Source organism: Xenopus laevis, chromosome 2L (genome assembly GCF_017654675.1).
Source record: "Xenopus laevis strain J_2021 chromosome 2L, Xenopus_laevis_v10.1, whole genome shotgun sequence".
NCBI lineage: Eukaryota > Metazoa > Chordata > Amphibia > Anura > Pipidae > Xenopus > Xenopus laevis.
In genome coordinates, this window is record NC_054373.1 from 114,144,510 (window position 1) to 114,160,742 (window position 16,233).

Sequence of the window (16,233 nt, forward strand, 5' to 3'; positions counted from 1 at the left end):
AATCTATTTTGTCATCAGGTTTTATTGAATGGAAACAGTTCCAGTAATTGCAGTAAAATCAACAGGTGGCCAGGGTTCTATTAGGCATAAACAAAGAGGAAAGGATACTCAAGTGGTCTTGCCAGCATTAAATGGTGCTAAATAAACAGAAAGTATAAAAACATGAAAGGAATTGGTATAAAAGGTATTTATAAATATAGCTTGATCACTTTTCAGGATTATAGTTTAGTTAAGTGTCTTTCCTTTATAAAATCTTTCATCAGCTGACATTGCTGTGTACTAATTTTGAGATTTTTTTAATTTTATTTTATATCGCTCTTAATTCATTTTGGTTCAGAATTTATTAATCAATACCATTTTGGACAATGTGCAAAATAAGAAACACGATTATCTGGTTTGACTCTATCAAAGTTACTTTTTAGCCTTTATTTTTATAGCAATAAGGTTGCTCCAGATTGAATATATTCTAAAACTCATGCATTATACTTGGTATGTACATTTTTAACGGTTTACTCTTAAACACATCCAGTATTGAGAAAAATAGAAATACCACCCAGCAGAGGTATAGCAAAAGATTATCTAGTGGTTCAATATAAAATATGGGATTAAAAATGAAGGAATACTGATGTACTACTGTGGAGATGGTTTGCATACATTCACCTGTGAACAGATAGCCTTCTTCACAGTCAAGCAAAATATATGCACATATATTTAAGAATTTTTTTTTTTCCAAATACTAAATCCTCCACCAATGATTGGGCCAAATAACTGAACACTAATTTATACATTCACATTTGAGAAAAGAATGTAACAAATAAAATGATTACAATCAGTTGTTGAGTGCTTTAAAATCATTTGGCGGTAAGGGTACAGTTACATTTCGAACAAGTCCTCTGGATTCAAAATACAATCCTGGATTTAGGGCATCCCTAATATTTAAATTGGTCAAGATTCAGTTTGATCAAATGATCTGCATCAGGGTGGGACTGGGGGGCCCACCGGGACTTATGTCCAGGGCCCCCTCCGACCCTATGATGCGCCAAGCGGACATGGATGAAGGGATGCTGCGCGCATGTGCAGATGGCGCTGTGCAGCGCCTAGAAAAAAACTTTTTTTTCCCTCGAATCTGAACAGGAGAGGGGATGGCCCGGCGGGGGCCCATTAAGGGTTGGGGCCCACCGGGTTTTTTCCCGGTGTCCCGCCGGGCCAGCATGGTATATGTTTCTCATTGAAATATGTTGTTTTCACATCCAAATCCTGCCTAAATTATAAAGCTCTGAAATTGTGTTTTATGGATGTTCTAACCCTGGGAATGTTTCAGTGGATATGTACAATTAAAACTCAGGTGCAGAAAGGGTCAACGCAGATCCCTTCATCAGCATCCAGGTTTGTTATATATTTATAACTAAAAACTTTTTTTTATGTAAATTCCCTTTCAAGTTTATTTGTGAATGAATACATGTGCTTTAAGCTGTTTGTATCTGACAGTATCATGGTGCTCTCTGCAGGTATCGTGCTCCCTGAATCGTCATCATTAAGTGCCAGAAGAACCAGAGCAAAACTGAGCCATGAAACCAAACTTGAAGCAATGGAAACAATTCATGCTATTTGGTATCTGTGCATGGGGTCTCCTGTTCCTCGTCATCTTTGTTTACTTTACGGACAGCAATTCTGTAGAACCTGTACCAAGTCCTTTCTCTTATGTAGAGTCTAAGAAACATTTACCAATTCAGGGTAAGCAGCGGGCCATAATGGGAGCACATCAAGATCAATCATTCTCTTATGCTGTTGATGACCAAGATTTACTTAAAGAAGGCATTTTAGATTCCTTTATTCTGGGCCCAGGTAGTATGAAAAAGATGGCTGGTGCAGGGCATTATTTTGAAAGTGAACAAGAATTTATTATGTCAGAAAAAGTCAAAAGTCCAGTTCATAATAATCGTGAAAATGATGATGAATTCTATATACACAAAAATATGGCTTCAGTTTCTGGAAAGAAGGCTTCAGCATATGGTAAAAGGTATTATCGTGAAGCACATGTACAGCACAAAAAATTCCGAAGGAATATTCAACGCAAGAGACATCATATGATTGAAGACTCTTATGACTGGAATGGATTTTCATCATCAATGTCCAAATCATTTCTTCAGAAACTGTGGAAGGGTAATGTCTCGTCCAAAATGTTGACTCCACGTCTACAGAAAGCTAGACGAGAGTACCTCAGAGCTAATAAACTTGGTGTTAGCTTCAATGGCAAACAGAACTCCAAGAAACTGAATCCGCAAGAACTTCTTTGTGTCCTCAAAGATCGTGCCCAAGTTCAAACTTTGGATGGAAAGGAGGCTCCATTTTCAAATCTTGGATGGGAAAAGTATTTTCCAAAAATACCCCTGAATAAATTATATCCACGTGGCTTCTCAACCTGTGCAGTAGTTTCATCGGCTGGAGCAATATTAAACTCCTCCCTTGGGGCAGAGATTGGTAAGTTGTATTGGGTTTTTTCCCTCATAATTTGATGGTGAGAATCAGGGCATACAGAGAAGTGGGAAAAGTGATGTAATGAAGGTCATTTGTAATGATACCTACTTTTTTTTGTAGATATAGGGCAAATTCTCATATCATTCTTTAAGAAAGTTGATATTAATTGTGATTTTTATGTGAATAGTTGTGGTAACGGGAATTAAAGGGAACCTGTCACCCAGACATAAAAAGCTGTGCATTCATACATATTTAAATCACAATATTTCCAAATGGCACTCACATGACCCTGCAACGTGCAGTCAATGAGTAGTTTTATTCAAGATCCCAGCAAACGTTTTGGGCAACCCTCCCTCTTCAAGTTCTCTTGAAGAAGGGGGTTGCCCCGAAATGTTTGCTGGGGTCTTGAATAAAACTACACATTGATTGGACTTTGCAGGTCATGTGAGTGCCATTTGGAAATACTAAGATTTATGTATATATAACCCCCCCTTAAGCAGCAGATTTACCAAATAAAATAGAGCACTACCTACATACAAATTCTACATCAGCTTACATGGATTAAAGTTTTCTTCATTCATAGATATTGTTTGACATCTCCTGAATGATTCCAGTTTTTCAAGCCCATTATAGAAAACCTGAAAGTGTGTGGTATCATGTCATGAGTGCCATCACGAGTCAAACAGGGCCAGAAATGGCACACAATATAGCGGATGTAACTGTATGCAGTACAAAGCACTTTTGTGACATGGTGATAGCATAGGTATTCACTTACAGTTTAGCAGCAAAAATACATGTGGGTGTCCTGTTCCTTTAAGGGACACTTTACCCCAAAATGAATACTTAAGCAACAAAAAATTTCTATTATATTAAGTGGTATATTAAAGTATCTTACCCAACTGGAATATATATTTGAGTAAATATTGCCCTTTTACATCTCTTACCTTGAACCACCATTTTGTGATGTCTCTGTGCTGCCTTAGAGATGACCAGAAATAATGCAGCTCTAACTATAACAGTAAGGAGTGTGGAAGCAAATGGCGAACTTTGTCTGTTAATTGGCTCATATGACCTAACATGTTTGATTTTTTGTGTGCACCATGAATGATATGATCCCATGGAGCTGCCCTTAGTTGTTAAATTAGCAATTTTCTATTTAGGATTATCCAATGGTACATACTACTAAAACAAAGCATATTATTATGAAAATTGTTTATTTTCATGAAGCAGGGTTTTACTTAGCTGTTTTATACCTAAATTTCTTTGGGGGTATAGTGTTCCTTTAAGGAACTGTGATGGGAAAATGTGTTTTTCAAGTGTTATAAAGGGACAGGGCATAAAACTAGAATATATGTACAGGTATAGGATCAAAACAATCCTATTGGTTTATTTAATTTTTATCTGATTTTATAATAGACTGAAGGCATGGTGATCCAGATTATAGAATGATCCCTTATTCGGCAAATGGCAGGTCCTGTGCATTCTGGTTAACAGGTGCTATACCTGTACACCTGTATTTCAATTTCTACTTTCTATTTAATAGTACTAGTACTGGTTATTTACAACATTACTACAGAGGAGATATATAGCTGTTAAAACTGTAGTTGGTGTTCATTTCATGGATAATAGTCCACATATATGCTGCTAGGTATAAATGTACTCTGAAGCGGCACATCGTCTGTAAATATAGAATGAAGATAATATTTATCGACTTGTTCCACTGGGAATATAAAAACCATGAAAAGTAAATATCAGTTCCTTGACCTATTTAGTGCTTTTGAGAAGCTAACGAGATGGAAGAGTAATAAAAGAAACTGCTTGCACAGCTGCAGACAGTCCCTCATATGAAATTAGTTTCTGCAAAAATAGCTCCAGGGGCTGCTCTTTGGGGACATGTTTTTTGAACTATAGCACTGTTTAATATTTTTTTTTTTATAGAAAATAAGAATTTACTCTTTTTTTTTTATTTTAAACAGGGAAAATGTTGGGTTTACTATTTTCACTGAAAGACTTTAAATTACTATTTTAAAGTTCCAAGTGGGCTGTAAACTGGCAAATAATGTCCATTTAAAGGGCACCAATCATCACTAAAATCATTTACTAAGTAAATACACTATGTGAAAGTTCAAGAAATCCAATTTTTAAAACAGTTAGAATTGTTTGTATAATGTAAATCATCAGCTCACTATACCTTCTGCATGATCTCCCCTATCCCCACTGCAGTTCTAGCTGAGGCAGGCATCTTGGATTTCACTGGCTCCTCCTACCTATATCTTCCCAGCCAACTCTAGCTCTGAAATCTCGCACATGCTCAGTTGAAATTCCTTGGTTGCTTATCAACCCTTCTAAGCTATTTTCAAATCAGCCAAACCTGTGTTAGCTGCTGTTCAGTAGTGCTGCCACCTGCTGGAAGTTAGTGTGTGCCCTTCATTTGCATAATAACATCACCAGCAGGGGACAAGATAGGGAAATCTCATGATAATTCTATTGGAGGAGTTTACTAAAACAAGGCATTCTGGGTAGAATATTCAAGGCAGTGCTACAATCTGAGCATGAGATCTGAAATTTGCATATTATAGTCTCTGTTATAGTCTCAGTATGGACTCCCTCAGTGAAAGAACCCATTTGACAAAGTAAGGGATTTTTTTAAAACCTGCAGTTTTTTCAAAAAACTATATATGTAGTTTGATTAAATGTGTTTAGCTTGTACTGGTCAGATTGTTAATATGTGTTTGATTTTGGCTGTGATAGGTGACCTTCAAGGTGACAATGAAGGAAAGAATTTGCACTTTGGGGTCAACATCCTTTTTACATGAAATTATAGGTACAAAGCAGTCTTCATTGATTATTATTGGTTTATTCACATTGTCTATTAGCCCTGCAACATCTGTCACTAGAAAGTTGTAGGTCTCCAAACCTGTGATGTGGAGCAGCAAGATGCAAAGGTGCAAATGTAAAGGGGTTGCCACCATTGTAGTCAATAAAAACTCAGCTGAATAGTATCACTAACTGATATCTTATGGGTAATAAAGAAATTCCTGTAAAGGAAGTTTCCAACGATTACTAAGTTTCAGTTCTGGAGACCAGCCCAAATTTCTGGTGGTGACAAATGCCCTCATGTACCATCCCCCTAAAGGCAGGCTGCTATCTCTCGGTGCTGACTTGTACAACTTGCCTAGCTATGGAAGTTTTTAATGCTGTTACAGTATGTATATCTGTGTTGGGGCACACCAGCATTGTAAACTACACTAGAAAAAACAGAGGGATGCTTAACGGAGATTGTAGTTGTATTTCAATAGATTTAATTAGATGCAATAAAATACAACTGCCTTTCATGCTGCCACCATCTACATACTCCATGGGGGACTGGCCCCAAAATTAGGGAACCACTGCATTAGAGGGAAACTGAAATCTAGATCAGCTAGCGAGTAATAAACCTCGTAAAACAAGATTTACACTAGTAAGTGAATTAAAGGAGACAGAAAGGCTTCGTGCACTTGGGGGTGCCAAATGTTAGGCACCCCGAAGTGATTGTATTGACTTACCTGAAACCCTGGGCCAGTGCTCCTATCAGCAGAAAACTGCACTGGCCCAAGGTTATACCAGTGAGCACCATGGAGCGATCCTTTTCCCTCTTCTTCTTTCTTCAAATTTCCCAGGGCAAACGCATATGCAGTTAAACAACATTTTTAGTTAAATTTTAATTCAAAGTTCGTTTAGTTCTACTGCACATGTGCAGCCGCGCAAAGAAGGTGGAAGACAGAAGAAGATCGCTCCCTAGTGCTCACTGGTATAACCCCGGGTTGCTGCAGTTTTCTGCTGATAGGAGCACCGGCCCGGGGTTTAAAGTAAGTCAATACAATCACTTGAGGATGCCTGACATTTGGCACCCCCAAGTGCACCAAGCCTTTCCTTCTCCTTTAAAAGGGCCCAAGTATGTTTCTTACATTAGATTTAAAATGCTTTATGAAAGTTGTTTATTAATGATTTTGAGCCTCACTCTCTTGGTCTAATTTACAATTACAGAGCACCTGTCCTTTTCCCTATAAGCTGCCATCAATGGTTTAAGTACATCTCATAGCAAATGACCTAGTCCAACACAAACCAAGTAAAAGTTTCTCTCCTTGACCCTGTCACAGAAATACAGAGCGTTATATGAGGCTCTTTCAAATAACATTCCATACAGTAAATAATTAAGCACTGTTTTCTAATGTGCGATAATTTCTTGACACACCTCTCTATGAACATTTTGTCCACTTTACTTTAAGACCTACTTCAAGCAACTATTATCTGGCATGAAGAAAATGCTGTAGTTTAATTTTATATTTTTCCTTAAAATAATAGAATATTTTTTTTATAATACACAAAAGCTGTGAATATCTTGTAAATTATATCCTTATAAACGGTGAGTAGTGATGTCATCAGTTATAAACGGTGAGTAGTGATGTAATTTCTGTCACATGACTCACTAAAATTTGTGTATTATAATAAATAAAGTACCCCCAGTTGTAAAATATGAGGATATTATAAGTTACCTCGGAGTTCCATGACCTGTATAAAAACACTCGGCCTTCGGCCTCGTGTTTTTATATGGTCATGAAACTCCTCGGTAACTTATAATATCCTTATATTTTACAAGAGGGGGTACTTTATTCACTATATAAAGCACTTTCCGTTGCAAAACATTTGTGCAGCTGAGAAATTCTCCAGTCCCATGGAATGCCTATGGAAGTCATGGTGCGGTATAATGGATCAGAGAGGCAAGTAATTTGGGGTTAAGAGATCTGAAATTGAAACTGAGCACTAGGTACTGCCTAGGTACATATTTTGTCTTTTGCCACAATGTGCTGCAAGTGGTTATACAGTACTATGGAATGGTGCAATCTGAGAGGATGGTTCCTTGCCTCAGGTCATTCCTTGTCCAGACACATAAAGAGCACCCAAAAAAACAATAAATGCATAAACCTTCTGCTTTATATATATATATATATATATATATATATATATATATATATATATATATATATATATATATATATATATATATATATATATTTAATTTCTGTATCCCCAGAGGCAACTTTGTTGGAGAATTTATGTGCAGCAGACTATTTCACAGAGGGAGGCACTTTTATTAAAGGTTGAATTTTAGTGGTATTAGAGCTTTTTGAAGCCACTCTTAAACTCTAATTCTATAAACACACTAATTCCATGAAAGTTATTAAAAGCTCCGAATATAAAAAGAAAGAACGGAAAAAAGTGCTGGAGAAAAATATGAATATCTCTAAAACCTCTAAAAAATTGAGTTTCATGGATAATTACTAGCAAAAAAATTCCATTCACTTCTATGGGATCTCGACTTGGAGTGGTTTTGTACTAGAGTTTTTTGTGGTTTTTACACTTAATAAATCTTGAATTTTAGACTTTTAGAGAAATTTTTAAAACACTCGCTTAAAAAAAAAATACGATTTGCGAATAAAAAGAAATCCGAATGTTTGTAGTACTGAATAATACTGGAATTAGGGGGTTACAGATTTCTGATTAGTGATTATTGTGTGGATTATGAAAAATCTTTGCAAATAAAAGAAGAAAATTAAAATATGATTTTAGGGAACACATTTTAAAGAGGCTAAAAAAATCTACTGTTTTAATGAACTGTTAAAATAAATAAAGTTGTTAGAGACCATTGAGTTGTTGAGTGTTTTATGACAAACTTAAATAAATTCTGACTATTCAAGGTTCCAAAGAATACATTTTTCCTTGCATCATGAAAAAAATACAAACACAAATTTTAATCGGTTGCCCCATAGAGTTAAAAGCAAATTGATAAAAGGTGACTAATAGAATCAATCCTGAATGCATAATTCTAATTAGAGTGCCAAGATACTAAAATAAGCAAATCAGGGTTAATCAAACTACAGATAATTAATGTCAAAATGTAACATTATGTCACCAATCCAACAAACCAGAAAAGATGTCAGAAAGTTGAGGTGGCCATAGATTTTTTTAAAAGATCTTTTTGTTATGGTAGAACTTGAAACAATTGTTTAAATGTACAATTTATATTGTCTAGTTAAAGTTAGGAAACTGTGCATAGCTGTCAGCTTTGCCTTATAAATAATTGGACAATAAATTAATTTCACTGTGACCAATGAGAATTTTCGAACCTGACCAATATGTTTTTTTGACTGAAAATCGTTAGAAGCATGATCATTCAGTGCCCCACTAACCTCACGATAATTTGACAAATTTGTATGACGAGAAAATTGTCACATGAAAATTGGTTTAAGAATCTTAACGTCTATGGCTACCTTTAGGTGCAGCCACAAATGTCCTTCTTGGTCAAGGTGTGTCTTTGGTCACCACTACAGATCCTTTTGCTAAAAGGTTTGAATGTCAACACTTTCTAGTAAAACATGGCACTATATGGTGCATATTCTACTTTATACAGTATTCACACTCAGAATTCCAACATTCACTTCCACTTCCACCAAACTTTGCAATTCACATTATGTATTTAGGCAGATAGAGGCTTTTCTTGTATCTGCCAAACTCAGACTTGTAAGTCTTAATTTCATATGGTGAAGCATGACTCATTACTCCAGTGAACCCATTAAGAGTCCATTGGCTGAGAACTTTAAACCATCCCAGCCAGCACTTGGCATTGTGCATGGAGAGAATTTTCTACCCATCAAAACCCATGCTTCCTACAAATAGTTCCTGTACTGACATCTCTTGAAGACAGTTTGGAACTCGGTTATGAGTGCTGTAACTATTAACATACAATAATTAGAAGGGGTACCTAAAAACTTTATGCTATATTGTGTATTGCTGATATATTTTGATGTCACAACCTGCCACTGAGAACATAAAATGTACTATACAATCAATATCTGATAACCCATAATATTAAACTTGTTACATGACAGCACTGATTAAATGCCTTTTTCTTTCCAAAGGTCAAGTATATTTTCTAAAACTGGCTCAGAGATTGATGCTTAAAAAGTGTCATTTTCAGGTTTTTGCAAATGCTAGGCTGAAAAAGTCAAGAGGTAGAGCAGTTGAATCTTTCAGAAAAAATATGTCATCTGAAGTATTTAACTGCAAAGTTTGTCCGTGCTAGTTGGAAAGACTTCAGAAAGAAGTAGACAATAATGAAAATTGTAAAACTAAAATGAACTAGCTTTGTTATAGCTATCTCAAAGAGGACTATCAACTGCATTCTTCCATTAATGAGAAGGAGCTGAAAGGCTGAAGAGAAAATACACATAAATTAGCCCATTTATTGTAATTATCTGCCTGTGTAGTCATTTTTCTACGAGCATTTCTTTTTCGGAGGTCAGGCTATTAAAGCAGCCACCCTACAAGGGACCTTATGCACAATTAGTAAACAGCAAACAATAGCTTAGGCCCTTTTCTTTTATTTTGTAGCTGAAAGTATCCAGATATTTAACCTAAATTGATGTTTACTGACTTGGAACATTTATTGCTGAGTTCCAAACTATCTCTGGCAACAATGTCAGTGCAAGAATTATTCATAAGGAGCATGGTATTTTAATGGGCAATCAGAAGCAAATAAACCTGACATTGCCGTGTAAAATTCCAAGTGTTGTATGGTATGAGGTTTTAGGAGAACACTCTCTACCTGAATGAATAGTGATAAGGACAGTAAAGTCTGGTGAAAAGGAAACAATGCTCTGGGGCTGTTTTTAATGGTTTTAGCTAGGGCCACTAATTTTAATTCCTGCTGTGTAAAATTGCTTTGTTGAGATGAAAGTGGAAAATGTGGCTTGTCTGCACAGAGCCCTGACCAGAAAGCAACGAAACACCTTTGGGATGAATTTTGTGAACCAGGCCTGATGCCACAATATCAGCCTAAATTGCTCTTAAGGCAAATTCCACCACTGTTCCAAAATGTTACGAAAAACCTTACTAGAACAGGAAGCAGCAGCAGCAGCAGCAGCAGCAGCAAAGAATGGATCAACTTCATATATATAGCCTTGGATATTTATATATTGTAACACCTGACATTTTCCAAATCTGCCTTGTAGCATGGACAATTTAGCATGGCACAGTACATATGCTATTTGAACCATGTAATTGTGCGAAAATACAGAAGGCATTTTCTAACAAATACATGGCTCCGTTTGTTTGAATACAGCGGTTCATGGTGTCATGCAAAATAATTTTGTTGCCTTCAGGGAGTGAGATTCCCCACAGGCAACAAAATTTCCTATGTGTGCTTATATTAAACAGGAGAGTGCATTGCCCTTCACTAAAGTACAAAGTGGTTTTGCCACCAGCATGTGCTATTAGCCCAAAGCAGAGCAGTGTTAGCAGCACAGAAAAATGGAGTTCAGGCCGCCGAATCTTTCAGTACAATCGTCAAGGAGAACTGTTATCTTGTTACCTGTCCATTACTTTTTTGCAGTGGCGTAACTACCGGGGGAGCAGGGGGTGCAATTGGGCCAGGGCCCGCACCCCCTCAGGGCCCCCCGGCAGCTCGCGCGCCACTGGATTCTGGACGAAAATAGCGTACGGACGGGGGCAGGTGGGCCCGGCTGCGCGTCCCACGCCAGGGCTTGCCCCCCTCTAGTTACGTTACTGCTTTTTTGATAGGCTGACATGGGTAGACATTACTCCATCTTGCAGTGTGAAAGTGAAGAGAGATAGAAGCTTATTAGAGTAGAAGTCACAAGGCTGGGGAGACATACCAGATAAAAATTGGGTGCCTTAAGTCATATAGCTTAGAGGGAACATTGGTGAGAAGGCCAGACAGCTTCTTCCACTTCCATCTTAGCAAACAATTCTGTACATCTTTCCTGACTGTTACCACAAACAATTCTGAAATATAATTATAAACTGTATTATTAAGTCTAATGGCACGGAAGGCTGTTTCTCTGCTTACATAGAAACGCAAGTCGAGAAATAGCTGATCCAAAAAACAGATTTCCGTGACCCGTAGAAAGGCACGTGTGCTATGGCTTAGTGCCAGTATATGGCTGAGATAACACCTTAGCAACTTACTAATTTCCATATGTTTCACAACACAGGGTACATTATTCCCATACAAAGTTTTGTATGTGGCTACTAAATACCAAGCTTATGGCACATGAAGCATTTTTTTGATGTTTTGTAAATATTCGCAAGGGAAAAAACACAAATACATAATAATGGCATGAATTGTTTCAGAGAAAAGTTTGGTAATTGTTTTGTTTGTAGAGCAACAGGTTATTAGTGTCCTAAAACACAGACATCCAAGGTTCTGTTATTTGTGTGCAGGTACAATAACAATGGTAATTTCTCCAGACTAGTTACTGGCATTATAGGGACAATGCATCATAAAATGCTCTTTGTGTCTAAGCGTAAACATTAGTTCATCCATTCGAATACTTTTTGTACAGTAACTTTGAGGTTGATTTGTATGCCTGCTGCTTTTCTGCATAAGTAGGAGCCATGCTGCTTGCCTGTGGTGTGCTGAGGCATTTTAATTGCCTGCTTAAAACAGTCCACAGCCAGGTACATCAGTTGTAATATACCCCAAACTCCACCCAACCCCTGTTTCTATATAGGGTGTGATTCAACCCATGTACTGAGCATTCTGGATAATTAACTTTTCTTTATGTTTTTGGGTGGGAGGAAACCCTAAGTACCCAGAGGAACCCACACAAGCACAGAGAGGCTATACAGGTATGAGACCTGTTATCCAGAATGCTCGGGCCTGGGGGTTTCTGGGTAATGGCTCTTTCCATAATTTGGATCTTCATACCTCAAGTCTACTAGAAAATCATGTAAACATTAAATAAACCTAATAGGCTGTTTTTGAATCCAATAAGAATTCATTATATCTTAGTTTGGATTAAGTAAAAGCTACTGTTTTATTATTACAGAAAAAAGGGAAATCATTTTTCAAAATTTGGAGTTTTTGGATAAAATGGACTCTGTGAGACGGCATTCTGTAATTCGGAGCTTTCTGGATAACAGGTTTCTGGATAACAGATCACATACCTTGTAGATGGTACATTAGCTGGAATTGAATCTAGGACCCTAGCCGAGCAAGAAAAAAATAATAGGCATTGTTCTATAACAAAAGGTTGTAATTCAGTTGATTTATAAAGTTTTATTGATCAGAGTAGGAGATGTTAAAAGATCAATAGGTTTCTGGGCAGGATATTGTTGGCTCTATTTATTGTAAGGTGGTCTCATACAAGCTGGATGGGGGATATACAACTAGTCTGTGGGCCACTCAGCTCAAATAATATAATTGTTCAAATTTCTCATTAGCACTTTGCATATGAATACTTTGTGAGAGAGCTTGTCAAACGGTGATAGATTCCAAGCACAAAATGTGAAAAACAGATCCCTTTAGTATTATTTAGTATTAAAGCTTTAACTCAGATACTATAATACAGGTACCATGTTAGTTATATGATATGGTATTATAATTAAAAATAAATGCTGTATATATCAACAACAATCTCTCGCTGTAATAGTCTTATTCGTAATTATCTGCTGTGCAGTCCATATCTCATTGCTACCATCTTATAGCAGGCTGTTCTGGCACTTTAAATTCAAGTGATAGAGTAATGCCAGGAAGCTGTGTCCTATTATCTGCAGGTCTGCCAGCTAAATCAATGTGACTGCTGTATTTATGGGTCTGTCCTGAATGCTTGGCAGCCCCTACTTTTCTACATTAGCACTTCTTCACTTAAAGATGCTGTCATTTAGCCTGAGTGAAACGCATTTAGAGAGGTAATTTCTTTGCCGTTTGATTGTCTCCAATTCTTTTTTTTTTTTTTTTTTGGAACACCTTAACTCCTTCACTGGGTGAACCGAGAGTAATCATCGAATCACTGCAGCTCCTCGGGATGTGCATTTTCCTATCTATTTTTCCTCACTTTGACACAAATGAGTCACTCTTAACCGTCTGTGATAGATTAGAGCTGCCATTGTTATAAAGCCACCAAAAGCGTCTTTTTTTTTTTTTGTAGCAATTTATGCTTCTAAGAGCTGGTTGCTTCTCAGTATTTAGCAGAGGAGAAATCAATTTAATATGTTTTGCTGTTCAATTAGAGAAATCATATTTGCATGATGAGGAGGGTTTAGAATATTAGTAAAGCTCTTCATGTTATCACCAATTAGACTGCAGAGTTTCAAAGCCAGGTCTTTCATGCAGTAGTACTCTATACTTATATACATCCCATATGCATCATTTCTGCTAATTCCAGCCCAGTGGTAATCAAAATCAGCCATCATCATCATCATAATTACACTCTTCACAACAAGAGGCAGCAGATATTTCCAGATGTGCAAGGCCATTACTTGGAGATGTTGCAAAGTGCATTTATCTATTTGCTTAAAAAATATACAGAACATAGATATTTCATTTCATTATATGTGTCTGAGCTTAAGTACTGCCTTAAGCCAGTGGTGACAGCAGGACTACAGCTTTAATGTATAATACAGTACCATGTTTTATTTAAATGAAAAGAAGGGACACTGTCCTTCATATTGTATCCTTTAGTTAACGTGACAAGTGCTTGGAGAAAGGTTACAGTGGGGACCGAGAAAGTCGTGTTGGCTGTTTTAAATACACTTTGATTTTTTTGCAAATCGTCTCAGTGTTACTGGTCTTCATTTTAAGTATCTGGATCGTTTGTTGTGCACCCAAGGCAAGTAATATAGTGGAGTGCTGCCCCTAAGTCATATATATGTGTGTGTGTTTTAAAAAAAATTGTTCAGTATAAAAATAAAAACTGGGTAAATAAAAAATGTGCAAAATAAAAAATGTTTCTAATATAGTTAGTTAGCCAAAAATGTCACCTATAAAGGCTGGAGTGACTGGATGTGCAACATAATAGCCAGAAAACTACTTCCTGCTTTGCAGCTCTCTTGATTTCCACTGATTGGTTACCAGGCAGTAACCAATCAGAGATTTGAGCGGGGGGATCATAACTGTTGCTTTTGATTCTGAGCTAAATGCTGAGGATCAATTGCAAACTCACTGAACAGTTATGTCCCAAGTGGCCCCCCTTAAAGTGGCTGACTAACTCAGAGTTAGAGAGCTGAAAAGCAGGAAGTAGTGTTCTGGCTGTTATGTTAGACGTCCAGTCACTTCAGTGTTTTTACATTACATTTTTGGCTAACTAACTATATTAGAAAACATTTTTATTTTGCACAGGCTATTTATTTAGCCAGTTTTTATTTTTATACTGAACTGTTCCTTTAAATAACTTTTTACAGAAAGTAGTAATCATTTATATGTTTGTCATCCTGAAAGCAGCCTATCACTTTGTGATTTTCTCCCAAGTCTAATCGTTTTAGATATCTCTGCCCTGCAATATCAGCTCCATGGAATGGCCTTAATAGTCTAATATAATGGTAGTCATTAAAGTCATTTGTGCATGAATTCAATTAATCAGGCAATTTAATTAGTTATAGTACAGAGGAAGAATCCTTGATACAGCAGTACTTATCTGCAATAACACTGATAAGAAACAAAGGTTCCTTTGCTTCTTGCTGGAAAGCTCTGCACTGCACATTATAATGTTAAAGCCATTATTGTAAAGCAGGCATATTCCCTCACACACAGCTCAGTGTATTATCAACTGCCTGTGCAAAACAAATTAGGTTACTTAATAAATTGACAATGAAATTGATCTTCCGGCTCTGCCGACTTTAACTTCTGAAGCAAGAAGTAATTGCAGACATGTTTTTACTAGAGTAGTGTTTTCTAATATGCTACTGCATGTATGTATGTACAGGTAAACAATCTAAAATTTTTGGGGCCTGAGGTTTTCTGGATAAAGGATATTTCCATAATTTGGATCACCATCCCTTAAGTCTGCTAAAAAAAACCTTTTAAACATAATTCAAAACTAAATAGGATTATTTTGCCACCAATATGGATGCATGCTGCTTGGTTACCATCAAGTACAAGGTATTGATTTATTATTACAGAGAAAAAAAATCGTTAAGAAAATGACAGTTTGCTTAAAATGGAATCTATGGGAGATGGCCTTCCCATAATTCAGAGTTTTCTAAATAACGAGTTTCCGGATAAGGAATCCTATACAGGTATGGGAACTGATATCCAGAAACCTGTTATCCAGAAACTTCAGAATTATGCAAAGGCCATCTCCCATAAACTAAATTTTATCCAAATAATCTAATTTTTTTTTCTCTGTAATAATAAAACAGTAGCTTTTGATCCAAACTTAGATATAATTAATCCTTATTGAAAGCAAAACCAGCCAATTGGGTTTATTTAATGTTTAAATGATTTTCTACTAGAATTAGAGGCACATTTATCAAGGTTCGAATTTCAAATTCATGTAAGTTTTTTTAAAACTGCCATGAATTTTAAATTCGACTAGTCGAAATTTATTAATAAAATCAAATATTTTTATACTCAGACGAATTTAAACAACCTGAAAATTCGAATCGAATTTGATTAAATTGATTTAAACTCGAAACTCGAATGCCAGGAAGGCTGCAAACTTCCCCAAATTGATCCCTGCTCCTCTCCTCTTAAACAGTAATTCGTCAGGTTTAAGGTGTCAAATAGTCAAATTCTTAAAGTGCCAGAGTATGCTAAAGCTCAAAAATCTAATTTGAATTTTTAAAAAAACTCGAATCGAATTTGGATAGCTCCCTAGTCGAATTTGACAGTTTTGACCATAAAAAAAAATCAAAAATTCTAATTTTCAATTTGACCCTTGATAAATCTGCCCCTTAAAGTATGAAGATCCAAAT

General features: G+C 36.4%; 1 protein-coding gene across 1 annotated transcript in view; it reads left to right on the forward strand.

Annotated features, from left to right (window-relative positions):
- The window catches only part of st6gal2.L (ST6 beta-galactosamide alpha-2,6-sialyltranferase 2 L homeolog), a 97,501-nt gene that overhangs the window by 61,971 nt on the left and 19,297 nt on the right, over positions 1-16,233 (forward strand). Inside the window, exon 2 of the mRNA XM_018247054.2 lies at positions 1,509-2,481. Coding sequence (XP_018102543.1) covers positions 1,569-2,481 — 913 coding nt within the window. The 5' untranslated portion in view covers positions 1,509-1,568. The remainder of the gene's footprint in view (positions 1-1,508; positions 2,482-16,233) is intronic.